This window comes from Sphaerodactylus townsendi, linkage group LG09, assembly GCF_021028975.2.
Source record: "Sphaerodactylus townsendi isolate TG3544 linkage group LG09, MPM_Stown_v2.3, whole genome shotgun sequence".
Classification (NCBI taxonomy): Eukaryota; Metazoa; Chordata; class Lepidosauria; order Squamata; family Sphaerodactylidae; genus Sphaerodactylus; species Sphaerodactylus townsendi.
This window is the reverse complement of record NC_059433.1, coordinates 95,683,613-95,705,459: the sequence shown is the minus strand read 5'-3', so window position 1 is coordinate 95,705,459 and position 21,847 is coordinate 95,683,613. Positions and strand designations below refer to the sequence as shown.

General features: G+C 39.8%; 1 protein-coding gene across 6 annotated transcripts; it reads right to left on the bottom strand.

Annotated features, from left to right (window-relative positions):
• Nucleotides 1–565: 565 nt before the first annotated feature.
• PEX2 (peroxisomal biogenesis factor 2) lies at nucleotides 566–21,095 on the bottom strand. 6 transcript variants are annotated; one of them, XR_007245458.1, is made up of 3 exons: nucleotides 20,900–21,095; nucleotides 1,499–2,491; nucleotides 566–1,447 (listed from the first exon to the last, which is right to left on the bottom strand). XR_007245458.1 is itself a non-coding variant. In XM_048507785.1 (3 exons), exon 3 carries the CDS (start codon nucleotides 2,475–2,477, stop codon nucleotides 1,557–1,559), a length of 921 nt encoding a protein of 306 aa, XP_048363742.1. In that variant the 5' UTR covers nucleotides 2,478–2,491; nucleotides 9,871–9,946; nucleotides 20,900–21,095; the 3' UTR covers nucleotides 566–1,556. The 6 variants fall into 6 exon arrangements, 5 of the variants coding, with proteins under 5 accessions (XP_048363742.1, XP_048363743.1, XP_048363740.1 ...); XM_048507785.1 differs by adding an exon at nucleotides 9,871–9,946 and having other exon boundaries at nucleotides 566–2,491; XM_048507786.1 differs by having other exon boundaries at nucleotides 566–1,459; nucleotides 1,510–2,491.
• Between the last annotated feature and the right edge of the window lie 752 nt (nucleotides 21,096–21,847).

The window sequence follows — 21,847 nt, the reverse complement described above, 5'->3', positions numbered from 1 at the left end:
TGTTGTAGTGACCCCCAAACCTAACATTTATCCATTTTGCAGATGGAGCACACTGATGCAGAGAGTCTTAGGTAACCCCTGTGAAAGGGTCGTTCGACCCCCAAAGGGGTCCCGACCCCCAAGTTGAGAACCACTGGCATTGTGGAAGGAAAGGGAGTCTATCTGTCCAAATCTAAGTAACAAAAAATGAGTGTTGCCCAAAATCACTAATTAATCTGCAAAAAGGTGGGAAATAGGCAATTCTCTATCTGAAGGAAACCAGAAAAGTTAACAAAGAAAAAAGCCCACAATGAGGAATAAGAAACAAACTCCTCAGAAACGCAAAACAGGAAATGCAGAAACAAACCAAATACTCTATACAGAACCCAAAATAATAAAAATAATAACTCTCCCAAACTCTGCTCCCAATGACCAAGGCAGTAACTCCTTCAAAACCCACCCATGGGAGAAAGAGACACAAGAAAGGCTAACTATTAGTAATAATAACCAGGCTAGTCTATCAAGCATTTTGTTTTCAATTCTTTGTCATGCACAGTTCTTGGATGAAAAATTAAACTTAGCAAGATTTCATGTGAAAAGAAGTTTTTATTTGATCACCTTTTGTTTAGCTCATCAAGTCTATAAATCCCTGTGAAGTTACACTGTCAACTGCTAGAATATAGTAAACAACAGCAATTAAGATCCGAATTAAATCAAACTGAACTGCAAAACACTTAAGACAACTTCACCTCATACTAAAGAAGTCCACAGTCTGAAGTGTAGCCTGTAAATAGGGAAAAACCATGAAGACTAGCACAAAAGCACCTGTGTGCTACTGCAGAAATCCTATCTCTGACCTCCACCACTCACTGTCCACCATCTCTCCTGCTACTCTCTCAATTAGGTGGAAATTGCTTCTGTCCTCTTCCTTTTGTACATCTTTTCGAGCTCATTGTCAATAAGATAATTTTGCCATCTGAACTGGTTAGAATGCATACATTTCAAATGTTTTATATATTTATGGACATTGTATTTTATTTTGTTGATGGATGGTTGTGAACTGTCCTGAGCCTAGAAGGGGAGGGATGGTATAGACATGTAATTAATAATAATGTTGCTTGTAATGCTACCACGCAACCGCAGTACTAAATGGGGGAAACAAATATTGTGAAGCAGCTCCCCAGTTTGTGAAAAAATGAACGTCACTAAAAAAAAATCCATCTGTTTTGTGTTCATGTGGCTGCACTACACCAGGCTTATCCACACAGGTAGTAACATATGCAAATCTAGCATCAGCTGCCTCAAAGGGATTATGCTTACACACCTTCAGTTCTGGGAGTATAAGCAAAATGGGACAAAATTAATAACCATTTCTTTACAAAATTACTCATTATTTACACACAGTGCTAAAATATTTCATATTTAACTAAGAAATTAACAGGCAATGCTGTATGTAAAGATCACTGTACAATTGTTCAGTGAAATTAACAGGCAATGCTGTGTTTAAAGATCACTGTACAATTGTTCAGTAGATTTCACAAAGTGTGCTTATGGATTTGGGGGAACCTTCAAAATGGCTACTGTGTATATACCTCTTTCATTTCTGTCTTGTATTTCAACGGCTGTAGCTCATGCACCTCTACACCACATTTAGGACATGTAAAATACATATCAAATAAGTAGTTACTTTTAAGACAGTAGTAACAAAAAACATGGGAACAGCCAACGGTGTGAGGCAGAGTTGGCCATTCTCCACAGAAACAGCATTCCTTACTATCTGCTGCCAAAGAACTTTCCTTACTGGAACATCCTGCAACAGCTAAAGACCAAGAGGAAAGTTTGAGTTTGAGTTTGTGGATGTTAATAAGGGGCAAAAGGAAAATTAGAAATTCTGCAAACCCATGCCACAACAGTTCCCTGTTCATGTATTCAAACCCAATTTGACGAACACTCTGGAGCTGACAGAACACAGACCGGATTCCTAAAATACGCTCAGTGAGGTTAGCAAACTTTCCTTTCCGAAGAAAAATCAGAAAGTTCAGTAATTCACAAAGTTTGAGGAGTCCAACTGTTAAATTAATGAAATACTTGGTCTTCTGGAAAGACTCCAATGGACGGTTGCTAAACAAATCATAACACCTTTCTTCCAGCCATCGACCACCAACGGTACAAATAAGATACCACAGTTTCTGCTGCTTGCTTAGTGTCTGGTAGTTTTGCTTCTGGGATAAGTCATTCTTGTACTGAATGTTCAGAATAGCCTGTCCCACTGTTGCGTTCTTGGAATAGATGGTGAATCTCCACAAAAAAAGCCAAAGAAACGCCTTAACTTCTGGTTCAAAGCGAGCCAAGAGTCCAGGTTTAAATCCATGAAAACATCGAGTAAACTGGGACCAAACCAGCTGCTCCAAGGCTTTGTTTAATTCAAGGGCATCAAGCTGACTTATTCGAAGTGCAGGCGTCACTTTTTTGCCATTACTGTTGCTGGTTGCCATCATCAGCACACTGCTTTCTGCAACAAAGAAGCATCTGTTATTAACAATCTCTACTTCTCTTTTTACACCTTAGAGTAGGGGTGGCCAATCTAAGGTACTCCAGATGTTCCTGGACTACCATTCCCATAAGCCCTTGCCAGCTTGGCCATTGGCAGTCCATGAACATCTGGAGTATCTTAGGTTGGCCACCCCTGCCTTAGAGGTTGGCCACCCCTTTAGGTCGTCCCCCCCCCCACCTTGAGTAACTTGAGTACTTTGGGCATCAAGCTTGTGCAATAGATCATTCAAAGAGAACTGAGGCTGCAAGAGAGAGAGACTGCCCCAAAATGCTAAGCAAAGTTCTGGACCCTGGCTATCCCCTTCCTCTATGACTATCTCACTATGTCAGCTAGTCTCTCTGTCTCCACATATGAAATACAGAGAGAAAGAGAGAACAAAAATGACTCTTAATTTACTTCTTCTATTGTTGACATTAGTTTTTCAATTGAAATTCATATTGGGTAATGGTACCAATTAAGCTTGACAATTAAATGTTCTGCAAGTACAGTATAATAAGCTGAACACCCCCACCTCCTAGTTGTATTTTAGAAAGTCTTTTCTTGAACTATTTGCTATCTCCAAATATTTAACTCTTTACTTGGTTGCCAAAAAAAAAAGGAAAAGAAAAAAAAGTGACAACATTCTTTAGAAATCTGAACAGGCTATTTCAGATTTGTAGTTGTTCAGGGGCAAAGCTACAGCAATTACCTATTGCTGAAATGATCATAAAATAAAAAAAAATTAAGAGGATGTTTTAAAAAAGGAATCATAGAACAGTTAAGATGGTTAATAGACTTTAAATGTGTCAGGTGGGCAAATTAAGTAGAAATATGGAGAAGATAATGAAGAAAGCCTTGCCAGATAAGCACTTACTGTATCAAATGGTATAAAAAGAGGAATAAGAATCATGTTTGAGAGGAATGCAGGCTTTTCTGTTAGTGCTATTTATGTACAAACAACTGTGCAGTCTCATAAGGAATAATGTTAGGTTTTTCTCTATCTGGAAAGAATTCTAGCTTCATTTGACTAAAACAAGCATCCAGAAGCTGTTTTTTTGCAGGGAACAATGAGGAGGTTGTCCGTGGTTGTTCAGTTTCACTACCTTGCATGAACCACTACCTTGCTTTCTCACCAAATTATCTGCCTCACTGTATATAGGGCTCTGCAGCACGTTGGAAAATTCTTGATTCATGTGGAATATTAAGCCAGACCTGCTGGGTTCCACCACTCACCATGCTGGAGAACACAACCAATTCACACCTTATAAAGGTCACTCAGCCCTCTTTCAGGAAACCTTATCCTCTATTTCTGATTGCATCATGGAGGAACAGCTTCCTGAAGGAGTCTGAAACCCATTGGATTAGAAGCTCCACGGTGCAGCGGAAGCCAGGCTCTCTTTCCTAAAGCATGTGTGTCATTTCAGTCCAATCACCAATCCCTCCTGTCAGTCAGGTCAGTCTCATTAATTCCCTCATTGCCTCAACAGGAATTGAACTAGCCAGTATTTTTAATAATACGTGAATGAGCAAGAACTGGTGCTAGGAGCTTATGATGTAGATGAGATAGCCCAAGTTCACAGAAAGGCTCAAGCTAGAATCATTTAATGAGCAGAGTGTGCACAGGAAATCCGTCTAGTTCAAATGTCAATTCTGTTAACCTAAGATATTGAAAAAAATTAGAGAGACTTTGTACATGGAAATTTCAAGGTCAATTCCAAAAGAGCTAATGTTATATTAAACTTGCAAAATCTTTAATCAAATTGTAAATATTAAAAACATTACGTCAAATTCCATCAATTTTGATAACATATATAGGTACATTCCTCTAGTGTAAAAAACTTTAAAGTACATTTGCACTTATAACACATGGGGATAACATACACTTACAATTTTTTTCCTATGACCAAGAATGTTTACTAATAACATAAAATTCATGCACACCAAATGTATTTTGCCTATGAAGCCTTCTTCAGTGGTTTAAATTTATACTATACATACACCATACAATGTTTTTGTTAAAATCACAACATTCAAGACCAAAGCACTAAATGCCCTAAAGAAAAGCTGGTTTAGACTAATTGTTGTGTATTTTATAACATTTAAAGTAAAATGTAATTCTTAAGGTTATTATCTAAGTAATTTAAATGACTCACACCTACCACATGTAAAAACTTTTACATGATAATTGTTGTTACAATTAATTATGCTAGTCAGAGATAACTTTCCAGATGCTAGTTGTCAGTGGTCCAAATTTCTAAAATAGATACAGGAAAATACTATCAAATGCTAATTTAGCCATGAGCTCACATAACAGGTCTAAGGCAAGTAGCTATTTCTCTTCCTCAAACTCTCCTCCCTTCTCAAATCAACAACTTTGGCTAGGAATGGGCAATTTGACTCAAGTGCATACTTCTCCCCACAAAATACAGCTCTTTACCAAAAAGACATTGTTACTACATCTACATCCTCCAATACAGCACATATTTCAGTTGCCATTTTCAGTCACTGAATAAATTAAAAACATTACAGAGAGCCCACTGATTCCAAAGTTGTTTGACCAGCATATAGCTGGATAGCTGTAATGGGGCCTTGCAAATCACAGTGCCAGCTAATGATCCCTTAAAGGTAGGAATTGTAGTTCATTAAAACAATGTACAGTAGCCAAGAGCTTTTCTAGAACAACTTCCCAGATGAAACATAAAACAAAAAGCTTGCCAGATTTGGCGGGAGCCCTCTTCAGAGACAGAAATGAAAACAGGTTGCTAAGTATTGTTAAACCTGTCACCTACTCCAAAAGTGACTGCGTACGACTATACCCATAGCTCACGTCTCACATTACAGCAGCAGTCCTTAATATGCCCTATGGCGGTCTTATTACTTTTTGCTATAAATATGAATATAGTCCTGTTGGTATGATTAATTTTCCTATATATAGCCAACATTCAGAGAAACTGCTCCAAATAAATCCCATGGATTGAAACTGGGTTTATACAATGGTGAAAAAATATAGCAAAGGGAAAATGTAGGCAGAAAACAATACACAGAAAACCGTCACCAAAACCCCCAAGATGTCTCCTTGAGAAGGCACAGCCAATAATTCTGTGTATTACTATGCATAACCAGGCAATCATGCATTTTCATGTTCTGTGTACTAAAAATATTGTTCAGGTGAGAATAGGTGAGCTGTTGGCAGACCCAGAGAAGCCTAATACGATCGACTTTGAACTATGTACTATGGAACTTGAGCAGAGTCTTGAGCAGGACTCTGGAGAAGTAGCATAAAAATCTTCAAAATAAAATATTAGAAAAACTTCAAGTTTTTTTTCAGACATTTATTAGGAGTCCCCCAATAACAACATTAGTAATGCCATGCACAGCCCTTGACACTCAGCCCATGATTTCCAATGTTTTCTTACAATGTACTGAATGCACTGGGGTTGAGGGACACCACTGGCAGTTCATGAGCAGCAGCAATGAGGCCTAATCAAGATTCTGAACAAACACTATCCCAGATGTTCTGCAAAATGAAAAGGCTTCTTGGCAGACAAATCAATGTGGAAGGGGATCCCAGGATGTGCCAAGTTTGAAAACGAATAGTCTACAAACTAGAACTTAAATGATATCATGGAAAGGCGAGAAATGGGATAAACAGGTTGGCTATTATTATGGCCTTACGTTGAGAGACAAGATTGGCTTACTATTCAATTAGGAATTGCCTCGCCCATAATGCACACCTGTTTTCATTATATTCTATGAAGCTACAGTGTTCTGGAACAAGCAGTATTCAGAGAAAACTCCTCTAGAACCTTGCCTTAATAGCACTGATAACAAACCAGACAGAATATCTGGGTCCAAATAAGACTTTTAAAAAATCGGTAACATTCAGCACAGGAAAAAAGATTGTGAATTCTTACTGGGAAAAAGTACAGACAAGACAAAAAATTGCAGTATAAACATTTTTTTTTAAAAAAAAGGGGGTGTAAGTCTGGAGTCTTGTTTCCAGCCAGAAGTTTATTGTAACATCACACTGCTTTTCTTCTCGGAAAACAAATTACAAATCAGTTTTTCAATATATCTAATAGTTCTATTAAATAACCCAATATGTCATTCATCTGTTATTTTACTAAAAGCAGGAGTGCCTCCTGTAATACATTTTCTATAAGAAAATAAATTACTGTATATCCCCAATAAAATAGGCATTTCTCCTTCATACATTTTAGCATTGCTTACTGAATATTGTACAAATTATGAATGAATATATTTTATTTAGAAATGTATTATTGACAGAAATCTATCAATAGTAAAGTGGGTATTGTCAAGGGCCTGTCAATATTAATGTAATTATGATTAAAGGGGTAACATGGATTTTAGCTTTAATACCAAATAACATCTCCGACACTGCTGCTATCAATATAAGCATTATTATTGACCTGTTCTGAGGCTCAGAACTAGATGTATTACCATTAGGCATATTTGTCAATGGATTCGCCTACAAAAATTCTACATTTAAATTTACAGGCCTGTAAACTTTGGCAGCAGAAATGTATGAGTTCAAGTAATCTCCAGGGTGTCATTTTTCCCCTAGCTATTCTACTATATTAAACTAATTTATGCCAATCCAATGTCACTGCCGCCTCACTCTCATTCTTTTTTTTAAGCATAATTAGCAGAAAACAAACGACATTTTCATAATCGAGGGTCATACACCCTGATGTAGGCTGGCCTTGCATATCTGCAGGAGCCAAAGCTTAAGCTGAAAGAAAATAATGGGCTAAAACCCCTATTATAGTAGTCTGACTACTGAAATCTCTTAATTGCATTCATTGTGCATGTAGCACCTTATTAATGAATCTCTCTGTAAATAACATTACAATGGATTCAAAATTCTTAATATCCATCTGCATTAGTTCGAAGGCCGTTTACCTCAATAGGTGGAGATGTATAATGCAGTCAGTAACCAGTTGGTCAACAGAGAGTAAACTGCATTTTAACTGGACAGAAGCACAGCTTTACACGTCCATTCCCAACTACCAAACAAGAAAAGCAGCAGTCGCGTAGTGGTTATGAGCAGGTGCATTCTAATCTAGAAGAACTGGGTTTGATTCCCCGCTCTGCTGCTTGAGCTGTGGAGGCTTATCTGGGGAATTCAGATTAGCCTGTGCACTCCCACACACGCCAGCTGGGTGACTTTGGGCTAGTCACAGCTTTTCGGAGCTTTCTCAGCCCCACCCACCTCACAGGGTGTTTGTTGTGAGGGGAGAAGGGTAAGGAGATTGTAAGCCCTTTTGAGTCACCTACAGGAGAGAAAGGGGGGATATAAATCCAAACTCTTCTCTTCTCTTCTCCATCGTTTGTGGAACAAATGATCTTACAGAAACCTCTTTTTGGATCTAGACAATAAGTCTCGGAGTGCACAAATATGCCTTTGGTTTAAATCACATATCTGGGTAGGCCTTTCCATTTTCTAACCTTGTGATAGAGCCTGCCAGGATCAAAGAACTTGGTCAGTTGGTCTGCTAAGGACAGAAAACAAAAATAACCAAGGATTTTTGCAAAATCTTGCAAGATAGAAATTCAATGCCTTCTGGTTTTACTTGTTGCAGGCCTCTAAAAGGTCTGAAAACAGAGCTATCCATGTCCAGTAATAAAATATCTGCATTGGGACTGACAGCAGGCAGACTATTATGGTTAACAGCTCTCCGTTCTCTGCTCAGATTTGCTAGGTGGCTGCATGCAAACCTCAAGCCTCTATTTGCAGTTGGAAATAATGAGGCTACACCAGCTTCCATTACAGGGCTATTGTGAGCTACTGAGTTATTATATATCCAATATAAAGATGATAAAGGTTATTGCAAGATTACCATATATGTGAAACCCTTTGAATGCTTGAAACACATTATGTTAATGATTATCATTACTACTGATGAAGAACAGAAAGAATCTTAGCAAATTTTATGCTGAAAACACATAGTGAAGTATTAGCCCAAGTCATTTTAGTAAGGAACACTAACTGAACTTCAGAGGTGGAGCCATGCTAGAATACATGACAATGTAACATTGGCTGTTTCCGCACGGTGGCGGAAGGGGTCGGGTCGGCGTAGATGACGCCGACCCGACCCCTCTGGGACCGTTCGCATGAACGGTTCCAGAACATCCCGGGACGACGGCGCAGAGCTGTGCCGTCGTCAGGCCGACCTACTTGTCCTGCGGCCCTCCGGCACGTCTCCAAGGCCAGGGGACACGGCCCTTGCCCTGTGCGACCGCTCCGGAGTCGCAGGGCAGAGGGGGCGTGTCCCCTGGCCTCGGCGACGCACCGGAGGGCTGCAGGACAGGTAGGTCGCCCGGACATGGGGGGAGGGAAGGCGCTGTGGAGCTGCTGCCGTTCGAACGGCAGCGGCTCCAAGCCTCTGTTTTCCAAAAACCTCGCTGGGCAAGTGAGGTTGGAAAACAGTGGCTTCGCGCCGCTTGGGCGGAGTGAGGGCGGCACGGCTGCGAAGCAGCTGCGCCCCCTGTGCGAATGGCTCCCTGGGGACGGCGTTTTTGCCATCCCCAGGCCGCCATATTCCGCCCGTGCGGAAGGGGCCATTGTTACCAAAAATAGCAGGGAATGGGGCTTGCCAATAGAAAATACCCCAAGTTTCTGACATGGTCCAGAAATCTTGTCCATTATACATGATAAAGGGAGATACATGCACAGTTACAGCATCCTAATGCAAAACATGCAGTAAGTTGAACAAATTCTAAAATATTTTTAATTGCCAGAGGTTATGAAATCAAATTAAATCGACTGATTTTGAATCAAATTAAATCAACTGATTTTTTTAACCGCCCCACCCCAATATATTGGTTTGAGGGTAATAGCAGGCTTGTATTGCTTCCCCCCCACCCCAGTAGCTAATTCCAGCATTAGAATACAGTTCTAATGGAATTCAGTTGCCAAGTAGCAAGCAAATATGAAAGCTACAGACAAGGCACGTAGACTGGATCTTTTTTTTAAAAATGGGACATTGGCTTTCTGCAGGCTGTTTCAGATCTATGAGCTTTCAACCCAAATCACAATAGAGAATCTCTTTAAAGACCTGCACTTTAGAATGTAGTTTTTATACCCTCACACTCATTAAAGATAGGTATAAGTTACCTCAACAAAAGCTTCACTGGAAGCCTTGACTACATCATCTCTTAATCACTGTAAAATTAGTTTGTCATTACTATGCCATTATCTTAAATAACCTTAGAAAAGATTAATTTCATATTACAATTTGAATGTCTATACTCTTCAATTAAGTGCCTGCTACCATTTGAAAGAATAATATAGTATTGGGTTCTCTAACCATTCTGCACAGCTCATAATACTTAACATTTATAAAACTTTCCAGGCTGGTATCCCTCAGAATATTAACTGATTGCTTTCATGTCATTCCTGTGAAGCATCATCTGCATTTTAAAAGTAAAAAAGAGAGGTTAAAGATGAAGTTTTGAGTATGTAAGCACAGCAATTAGTTGGGGGTGGAGTGGAATGGCACAACTTCTACTGAAGTTCTCATTTCCCCTAAATCACACAAACTTTTTGATTATCAACTTACTCATTTACCGTACTTGAAAGTTCTTCTATGGATTTTTTTTAAAAGAAAATAATTATGACAGCAATGATATAGGCATGTGCATGATGAAGTGTTATCTTGCCATATGTCTGTATATGAACCTGAAAATATGAGCTCCCTTTCAATTTTTATTATAACACTTTTTAACCTTACATGGTGAAAGTACGTGGTGTATACCAGGGGTAGGGAACCTGCGGCTCTCCAGATGTTCAGGAACTACAATTCCCATCAGCCCCTACCAGCATGGCCAATTGGCCATGCTGACAGAGGTTGAAGGGAATTGTAGTTCCTGAACATCTGGAGAGCCACAGGTTCCCTACCCCTGGTGTATACTGAAGTTGAGCACCTTTCTAAATTGGATGAGCAATCTCTTGTCTTTTTTAACAAACATCTCACTTGAGAAGGAGCTTTCTAAAGTTTGAAACCCGCTTACCCACTTTGCAACTTTGAATTGGTTCAAATAAGCACTATTGCTGCTCAGAAGTGTGTGTGTATGTGTACACACAAACACACACAAATACACATACACATGCACTGAATCCAATGTGCTGATCAGATCATCCTTAACCACAAGGCTGTTAAGAGTCTCAATGGTTGAAAAAAAAAGGTATTGTTCTGCAGCTGCCTCATTAATTCTTTCTCAGTGGGGCTTGTTCTTCTATATGCTTAATAAATCTATCTAATAATAGTTTCCATGTAAAATCAGTGTACTTACAGATAGGGTAAAAGGAACATTTTGTATTAGGGATTATTAGTAAAGGAATTGAAAAATCAAATGGCCAGTATCTTAATGTGCAGATCTATGGTGCAGCCAAAGTTAGAATACTATGTTCAGTTCTGGTTCAGAAAAAGATAATCATAATGATCAATAGATTGAAATGCCTTCTTTGTAAGGAAAAGCTAAATGGCATGGGGTTTTCAGTTAAGAGAAAAGATAACCAAGATGATACATAATAAAAAAAACTTTGCAGAATTGTGTGTGATATAGAGAAAGTGGACAGAGATCTTTCTCTCTCCCTTAATTTTTGAACTCGGGCATTCAACAAATGGGCATAAGGTTCAGTACTGACAAAATAAAATAGGGCGGTTTATCAAGTCAAATCAATCAATCAATCAATCAATCAATCAATCAATCAATAATGAACTTAGGAATTCTATGCCACTAGATGTGGTGATGGTTACTAGTTTAGATGCGTTTTAAAACAGTATTAGATGGTCTATGCCTGTCAATGACTATCAGCCCTGATAGATAAATGGAATTGCCATGTTCAGAGGCTGTAGCTATCTGAATACAAGTTACTGGGATCATGACACTGTTGCCTCAGTTCTTGTCTGCAGTTATTGTAGGGTCATCTAGTTTGCTACTGTGGGCAATGAGATACTAAACTCAATGGACCTACGGTGTGACATAGTAAGGCTCTTTTTAATAACAGAAACAAAAATCTGTCTCTGGTAATACATACTTTTTACTTCTAGAAGGAATGGGAATGAGAGGAAATCAGTGGCAGTCTAGCTTATGGAGTAATATATCTGAAGGAAGGTGCAGCAGGCAACCGGATCATGACCAAGCAACTTTACATTATTTATTGCAATGATTTTTCAAGCCTGCCCTGCCTTTTGAAGATAGGAAACCAAGGTAGGGGGAAAACGACTTGACCAACTCGCTTACAGCTTCACTACTAGGATAGTGTTTGCCACTTGGTATCCGAACTGAACATTCAGCTATTGTGCCCATTCCTAATTTAGTGTATACAAAAGTCCTTTATTGAACACAGTGTGAAGGATGAAACAAGTTCTACAGGTATCGCTATCCTACCACCGGCAGGTGCAGCAAAAACACCCAGCAACCACCGAGAAAGGCATAAGGGTATATAAACACAATCCTCCCTCCCTAGAGCTGGAGTATAGCTTCCTAGGATGTTTTTAAAAGGTACATGTATCCATTTAAATTACCAAATTTTAGTTTCCTCTTTTTGTGTAGGATTTATCTAGGATGGGATTGGCAACATTTACTATCAAAAGAGCCAAAATCTGAATATCTTGGGCAGTGACCCTACAGGGTTAATCTGCATGGGAGCATTGCAGCCCTCCCTCATTTAGCTTAACAATGTAATTCTGGCCCTATTGTCACGGGGTTAGCAGTAGGTGAGCTGACTCATTGAGGTCAGCACCCCAAATCCAGCACAGATGTTGCAGAAACGAAACTTACTCTGCTTTGTTCCCTTTCCCGCCAAAGAACGATCTATCCTAAAAAAATCCAGTTCACCTGGAGCACCTTGCTCATTACTAGCCTGTACCTCCCTTGGTCTGGTCAGTGTTGAGACACGATATCGTCCTTCATTGGGTTTCTGTGCTGGCGTGGAATCCCTGCCTTCTACTTCATCTACCCTTAAGAATAGTTAGGTAACGTATTACCCTGCAAACCCCCATTCCCTCTCTATCCTCCCATCTATATTTCAACCCTTTTTATATACTAGAACTTGAATGTATGTGCTCTTGTGCCTTACTGTATGTGTGTATTTTTGAACTAAATTTATATAAAACGTTTAAACTCAATTGGACTCTTGGGTTCCTCTGTGGTATATTCTTTGCCAGAATTCCTTCCCCGAATTCCTTCCCCGTATTATACAGTCCCAAAGATCCCCTCTGGCCAACCTCTCGCTGCCAACGTGAGTTTTATTCCCCTGTGCTACTTAAAAACCTAAAAGTGTGCTGTTACACTCTTATCAGCTGGTGGAGAATCCCTTTCCTAAAACCCCTTCCCCTGTTAGGCCAGTAACACATCTTTGTTCTGAACACTGCAGGATTATGGACTAACTCAGCACTAGTTTTTAATTAAGAACCATAGTATTTACCAGAGGTGAAGATGGGACCCTGTAGGAGCAGCCTGCCTGGCAACGGCCTGCATACAGCAGGATTCGGCCCTTTCTCCGACAGTAGACACAACAGGGCAGTCTGCCTTCCACGCTGTGGGCCCACTGAAGCCAGGCCTACCCAAGAAGTCAGTTCCCACCCAACCAAGCAACGTCAAACAAGGGAAGACAACCTGCTGTGTGGGGAGGGGTCAGGGAGTCATTTAAGGATTGTAAAGGGCCAGGCTGGAGGTCAGCCTGACCCAATCACACCTGACTTGGCAATGTTTCCTGCTAATAATGTTTCCTGCCCAAGTTTTGGGGGCAACCCTCAGCAAAACAAGAGGAAGGGGTGGGTCAGTTCAGGGAGAACAATCTAGTCTTCCTGACAGCTGACCTGCTCCTGTAGAGGACAGTAGAAAGAGAGGAAGAAGACCAAGGTCCTTTTAACCCCTTCCCATCTCTAGTAACAACAACCCTGCAAGGTTGATTTTTAACAGTTGGTTCTAGGATATTGTATATATTTGGATAAACCTTTGTTATTTTTGGTTGTTGCCAGTTGTATATTGTTTGTGGTATTTGCATTATCATGCCTTTCAACCCATTCCCATTGCTAGTCTGAGCCTTGTCAGAGCCACCAAAAATCAGCTCTGTCAGCCCCAGCCAACCCCGACAACATGGCAGATGCTCAAGGTAAACATCTGTCTATGTGAAAAGACAGTCAAACCAAAATATATTAATTTAACAATTGCACACCCCCATCATGACTCAGCAGACAAAGCTTAGTGCAAAAGGCAAGTAGGCTCATTGATTAAAGGTCCGGCAGAAAGACTATCTCAGAGCATAATTAGTGCCTACCAACATGGAACTGGATCCCAAGATTAGGTTCTGCTAAAATTGGTGTCTTCATCCAGAAAAGGCTGCTTGCCTCACAAGAAAGCTTCACTGTTAGCAGAACAAGATCTTTGGCTCCAACCACACATCATTGTTACAGCAGCCAATGTTATGCACTCCAGTTCAGCAAGTACAGAAATTTGAAAAACTTTATTTTCTTGATTTTCAAAAATCTAACTTAAATTGCCTTTACTTCAAGCAATTTATCCTTGAACGGACTGTGCTCTGTTAAACATAATACATATGTTTTTAGAACACAGCATATACAACAGAACTGAACATCTGAAGACAGCATTTTTATTCAAGTATATGGAGAAGTTTCCAAATGAATCATTATAACTCTGGAGGCTTCTGAGCATACTTGAACTGATTCTGAAGTAGCTCTGGAGTTTTACCTCATTTGTAATCTCAAGGTGCATTGTACATCAAAATGCATTTCTCAAAGAACATTCAAGAAGTTGAGGACCAAGTGCACTAAAGGTTAAGTCTGAGCTTCTGCAGAGAAAAACCACACATATCACAGCAATACACTGCACGATGAAGGGAAAATTAGCATTTAGTAGATAAAATATTCAACTTAAAATCTATGGCAAAACTGTGTGATATGGAGGTGGCTGGGTTAAGGCTTCCAATTCCATAATGCAGTAGTTTCACTGGATTAATCGTTCTCCTGGCTGTAGGAATTTGCCAATATGAAAACGTCAAAGCAAGAGGAGTTAGAAAAAACAGCCTCTGTCAAGAAGGTCTAATGTTCTCCTCTTAAGCAGAGATATCAACATTGGGAAAAGCTCTACACACTCATTCCTTTCTTCAACGTTTAAGCGAATGGGCAACTCTTGTTTGGGATGAATTCTGAGTGCGCATCAGATGCCAAACACAGATCTGGATTACAAAAGTAGCATGAAATTTGTTGCCTAGTAATATCCACTCTCATTTAGTGGCACAATTACATGACTAAATTTTTAAGCATTTCATATGAATAGTCCTATGTTCCCACAGTACTACCACACAAAATGAAAATAATTTTGGGAGGGTGATGCCAATGGTAAGAAAAAAAAATGTAAGCAAGCTTAATAATATTTTTATCTGATATTTTGAACTAAGATGTGCACAAAGTGACTCCGTCTCCCTGACTGACATAATTACAGAATGTGCTTAATTTTTTTTTATTTCATTTTACATTTTAATATGAATAACAGGGATTATATATGGACAGTTTTATACTATGTGCTTTATAGCTCACTCATATCTTTAGCTAAGGAAATAATTTAAGGAGGTTCCATGGGCTTTGAAAGGAAATTAAAATGTGCCTGCTAATGTAGCATTAATTTCCTTATAGCAATTTTACTTGGATCAAGCTTGAGCACTGGGCAGTGGGCATGCTTTGAATATGTGATTTCAAACGGATATTTCCTTTGTTGCATATGTTACTACATTTAAGAAGTCTGACATATTCCTTCAGAGAAATTTTACACATAGACATACACAGAGAAATGTTTAACTCTTTGCGATCACCAAGACTTTTTAATGATGCATTAACTGCAATGACATCGAAACTTCAGATTCTATCCTCTATCCCCACTGGCTTGTGCAAAGTCCCACGAAACGCTATGACTAACAGTATACACCAAAGTGCTGTTCATTACACTAGCTGAGATATACAGTACACCGGGAAAATGTATGTTTTGACCAAGGTTACAAAAGGAAATAAAGTTACCAAAGATAATTTTATTCTTATTGGTCTGGATGTATTAACAACAAAACCAAAACAGTTAAATGAAGGAAAAAACCCTTCAACCCAGAAAAATGAGTCAAAATACAAAATGCAGCATTTCTGACCAAACTTTAAAAAAAAAGAAGAAATAGGGGTTGTAATTGTTTTAATGTGTATGCTTATTTTAAACTGAGAGCTGAGTTGGAGAGTGAGAGGGGGTGAGAGAGTGATATGATTGGTTATTTCTAGAGTGTGCATGTGGGAGGGCTGTGTTGGGCTGGCAGAAAGTGACAGGATTTCAGATTGAAAGGACTGGGAGTGTCAAAACTCTAGTTAGAGAGAGTTAAAGCTCTGTGTGAGGAAGGCAGAATGTGTTAGGCTTTCTGTGAGAAGCCACTGGGTGCCAAAGTTTTGTGAGAGAGTCAGTCAGAAAGTCAGAGCCTCTATAAACTGTTAGACAATATAAATACAGAGAGTCTGAGGCCATTTCCACACGGTTCCATGTGGGCAGTCCCGATGCCGCTGCTGCCCGCAGGGGCGGCTCCACATGGAGCCGCCCAAGGTGTGTGCAAAAGACCTACCTTGCCTTCCTGTGCAGCTCGGGATGACTGAAAATACACGCCCACACTGCCCTCCGACCCGAGGGCAGCGAGGGCGTGTCTTTTCAGCCATCCTGAGCTGCACAGTAAGGCAAATCCTTTGCACATACCAGAGGGGCCAAAAGCAACACCCTTGCACCGGTGTGGTTCGCACCGCGCCGGCAGGAAGATGTCACTTTTGGAAAACCTGCACCAGCTGTGCAAACAGCTCCCCACTTGGGTGCTGTTTACCCATGTGGAAACAGCCTGAGAGAACTATGAGAAAGAAGCTGTCAGAAAGTGTCAAGAGTGAATTTATGTTGAGTGAAGTCCTCAAAGTATTTGTGACCTCAGTTTGATTGTATTTTGTAAATATTCTACTCGAAACCTTGAGGTTACCTATTAATAATAATAAAATCTTACTTTCTCTGAAGAAACATTGGAATCCCACCCTATTTTTCTTAGGACAACATAAGCCATCTACTTTGTCTTACAAGCTTGTACGCACAACTGAAAGGAGATAAAGGAGGGTTTTCTCGAATTTATACTCTTGGTGGCAGCTACCATATGGTGAGGAATTAAAGGAACCAATATTAGTTGGCATTATATATTTATAAATAAAAAAGAGTGGACATCACATTTGGTGGCTGTGGGTGGAAGGGCCATAGAATGTGGTGGCACCTGCAGGATTGAACATCCTAAGGAGAAAAACATATTTTGAGTGGGACAGCATCCTGAGGAGGGAAACCTACTTGGCTCACCACATTTGGTGGCAACGACAAGATAGAACATCCTAAGGAGAAAACAAGATAGAACATCCTAAGGAGAAAAACATATTTTGGGTGGGATAGCATCCTGAGGAGAAAAACCTATTTAGGCCACCATAAGGGTTAATTAAAAAATTCATTTAAATTAATTATTGCGTGAGCAATTTATAAAATTTAAAAATGTAATTTCCACAATTGCTAATCTATATTACTTATACACACAAGATGTAGGTTCACTATTGGAATAGATTAGGTCCATCAAGAATAATTTTTCAGATTGTTGTTACACCTGGTCCAAATGTCTAAGGTATGATGATAAAAAATTTGTTCATACAAAACATACAAAGAAATTACAAAGAAAATAATTATGCTAAATGTGGCTTTTTTTTCATTCCCCCTATTTCATGTTTTTACCGGTTTGGTCAGAAATGCTGTATTTTGGCTAATTTTGCTTTATAATGTATATTTTAAGAACTGCATCACTGAGGAAGATCTACCGGCCAAAACATGTTTGGCTTTCATAGACATTTTTGTAAATTTTTGTAATGTATTAAAGTTTTATGTATTGTCGAAGGCTTTCATGGCTGGATTCAACTGGTTGTGGTGGGTTTTCCAGGCTGTGTGGCCGTGGTCTGGTAGATCTTGTTCCTAACGTTTCGCCTGCATCTATGGCTGGCATCTTCAGAGGTATATCACAGAGAAAAGTCTGTTCCCCACCACAACCTATTAAAGTTTTGTTTTTACTGCATGTAGTAACACCACTACCAAAATCAGAGAAGTATAAGACACCCTTCCCTACCCTAAAATTTTATTAGACTTTTCTGAAATTATTTTATTGTCTCATGAAATTTTATCAATGTTCATCTGAGCAGGACTTTCCAGATTTCCCTCGAATTGCGCTTCAGGAAAAATTCCATGACAACTCTAATTTAAGAGACAAGGGTGGAAAAGTTTGGCCCTATTCACAAGGCCCTAAAAGTTAGGCCCTGCCTAATACATGCATGTTCAGATGCTTATTCTTCTTAGTTTGGATTACTGGTTGCTGGAATGAAATGGATTGTATGAGAATTCTCCCAGAAGTGCAGACTGTAAAAGGCTATGGCATTGTTCAACTTGCTTTTGGAATGTTTGCTGAGGCACTCCTAAATACAATCAAGGCCTGCAGTAGAGCTGTTTTCCATGACCGAAAGAAAACCCACGTTTAACCACAAAGGAGCTGACCACGTGGTCAGTGATCCTGTGAACTGGCCCTGTGCAAGAAGGCGATGTAATATATAATGAGTTCAATAAAACGTTGACGTGATAACAATTGCCACACCACAAGCAATGCAATGTCCAGGTAGAAGCTTCACAGGAAAACTGGCTGCACCTTTTTGTCTAAAAAGGAGGAAAGAAAGAGAGAGAAAAACAACCTCTGGAAATGCTGGGGTCCTTCACAGGTACTGAATGATTAATAGGAACTAAATTCTTTACATGGTTGAATTATTTCATCTTCCTGTATGTGTGTCCAACTATCTTCAAATCATTCATATCAGCCACAAAAATGTATCAAGGTCATGAGGCAAGATGCAAGTATTAGTGGTGTTATTGCAGACCTTCATATTCAGAGTGCAATCTAATACATGTGGGAGTAAGGCCTGTTTAAAAAAGGAGTAAAAATATCCAAAGTATTAGGTACTTTAGCTCCTGATTCAAACTTTTAAAAGGTTCAATAGGACCTTCTTTCACAACCAGTATAACTTAATAAGGGCCCATTCAATACTGTGTATTACCATGAATGACCAAGTACAAAACTATATACTCATCACCTCAACTGACAGTGATATGTGCCCACTGGAACTACCACTTTTCTCTGCAAAATACACAGCAGTAGTGAGTAGAAAATAAGCAGCCACCACTTTCTAAACTCTTGAACTTAAGTGTGGAGAAATTGTTCTCAAGAGTCATAGATGCTTGTACTTTGCACATTGTAACCAAGGACAAGATGTAAAGTGAAAAGCAATCTATTCTCTGTAATGAAAAATTGAAACTGATAATCTCACTCCTCTTTTTTGGCTTTAATTAATGAAGATAAATGAATCTGTGGGTAACCACAATTTTACCTCAAGCAAACAAATATAAATACCAGTTTACTATGTGATATAAATTGTATTCCTCTCCAGTTTTTTTTTTTAAAATGTGTTGCATCTATAATGATGTTTGGGCCTGGTAGAATGCTCTACCTCCAGCTATGCGGGCCCTGCGGGATCTTAAAGAATTTTGCAGGGCCTGCAAGACGGAGCTGTTCCACCGGGCCTTTGGGGGGTCTGGCCGCTGATGCCCCCCCTCTCTTATAACATCTGTGGACCCTGCTGTTTCCCCCCTCCCCTCCCCTCCCTTCTCTTCCCCTTTTTCTTTTTAGGGGATTGCTAGTAGGTCGCCATCGTTAATTTTGATATTAGGATGCTGCATTTTAATGGGGTTAATTTTAGCATATAGAGCTATATTTAACTTTGATTTTATTTGTGCTCTATTTGTTTGTTCTGTTCGCCGCCCTGAGCCCTTCGGGGGAGGGCGGTTTATAAATACAATAAATAATAATAATAATAATAATAATAATAATAATAATAATAATTATTATTATTATTATTATTATTATTATTATGCCATCCTAAATAGAGTTACAGAGTCAATGGGCTTAGAATAGCCTAATTCTGTTTAGTGTGGCACTGTTACTCATTGACTTGACTTAACAAAAGGAGGTTATTAAAATACATATGGTACTTCAACAGACATTTGGTGTTAAACGATAGAAATACAGTCCACAACAGTACAATTCTATGCAGAGTTACTCCAGTCCAAATTCATTGAAATGAATGGGCTTAGACTGGAGTAACTCTCTTTAGGATTGCACTGCAATTATGTTATAGTGAAAGCACATTTTTATCCATCATGGCTCAAATGCACAATTTTCATAAGAACAACAGCACTCTTGCACAGCCCAAAATATTGGACACACATACACAGGATACAGAAGTTGTCATGAAATGGAGATAAATTAAACTAGGAATAATAGTAAAAACAAAGGGAGAAAAAATCCAATTGCCAGAATATTTACACTTCCAAAAATTGGACACTTTCTAGGAACTTAAAGATTTTTAATGTTCCCAAAAATGTGGTAATGCTGGATTGTAAAATTGGAATGTTCCCCCATCACTAACATAGACATATTTAAGAAGTGTTTACTCCTAAATAACTTGGGTTTTGATTAATAAACACAGAATGGATCTGGTATCTTTAAACCAAGTGTATATTGTTTACAGAACTTCTTTATGCAATCTATGAGATTTAACAGGAATCTTGTGGAACTGCCAAGGTCCTTCATTCATAATAGCACAATAAAATTTGTGAAAGTGACTCCTCAGTGTAGCGACCACCTTAACCGGGGTGTGGGGCGCATTCAATAGCAAGGCTTACAGCGATCTCTCCCTGGTGCTCTACAGGACTCTGATCTGTCTAAAAGACCATTTAATTCAACTACTTTCCGCTACCAGTGCACATCCTGGTCACAGATCGGGCTGCTGCTTTTTCCCCATCAACATTTATATTTGTGCTTCCAGTTTTTTTCGATTTACTCTGCTTGTGCAAACCTGTGCATTGGAGGCTGACTTTAACAGCATTTGTTTGTTTTTAAATGTAGATTCAAACGGGAAAGTCACGTTTCCTGGTATCCAGGCGTGCGTGCGAGAGAATTCATTGACAAGAGAGCAAAAACACTCATTTAAAGAGTCTTCCTTCCTAAGGCTGAAATGACGCCCAAAGCTCTCCCCCGCATGCAAAAAGTCACCTGTTCCACACGTTAAAGGCACAGAATCCCTGCAAAGAACCAACTCAATAAACGGAAGGCTCTTGCCAGATGAACTGCGAGTTCCCCCACCCAATTTTCCCCACAGAGACTCCATCACCTTTCGCCACCAACCCCTCTTCTGAGCCCTGACCGACCTGGGGCGCTTCTTCTGAGCGAAGAGCCAGTCCAGCCTACATGACAACCACCGTCCCGCTTGCTCCGGACTCAAAGAGGTTTTTCCTGTCCCCACGCGCCTTTGAGGGTCACTGAGTTCTCTCTCTGCATTGCCTAGAGAGGCTGAGCGGGATTGTTTTCCTTCCTCATCTCGATGGCACTCTCTTTGGTTTTCCCGGTACCATAGCTACGGTAGCCGACGAGTATAGAAGGTCAGCTGAGAGGAAATAGGAAATGCTAATAAATCGGCCACCACCACCTCCCTTTGGCTAGAGCGGCTCCTGCTCGCCACTGAATGGTGACGTTGCGCTGTCAGAGAAACCGCCAGCACCTTCTCCCGCCTGGAAAAAGCCAGATCCAGATGATTTCAAACGGCTCCTCATGAATTCATATGATTTTTTTCCCATTGGAATGAAATAAAATCACCATGAAACTGTAGAGCATGTCTTAATCTACACACAGCACCAAAACAATCACGCATCCCACGTTCCGTGGCACAAAAACCTGTTTGAAAAACATGGATCCTCATGATTTTTGCTCTAAGTCACCCCCAAATCACCACCACATCACCCTTTGCCACATGTCTGCATAAAACAATCACGCATCCCATGCTCCGTGGTGCCGCAGTGGTGCAAAAATGTGCTGAAAAAGCATGGATCCCTATGGATCCTCCTGGTTTTTTTACTTGGTCACCCCAAAATCACCACCGTATTACAACTCAAGAACATAGCCACATGCCTGAACACAATAATCACACATACCACACTTCGTGGCACTGCAGTGGTGCAAAAATGTTTTGAAAAGGCATGGAAACTCATGGATCCTCTTGATTTCCTCACCTAGTCACCCAAAAATTACCACCAAAACACAGCTCAAGACCTTAGCCACAACTTTGAACACAACAATCACTCATCCCACGCTCCATGGTG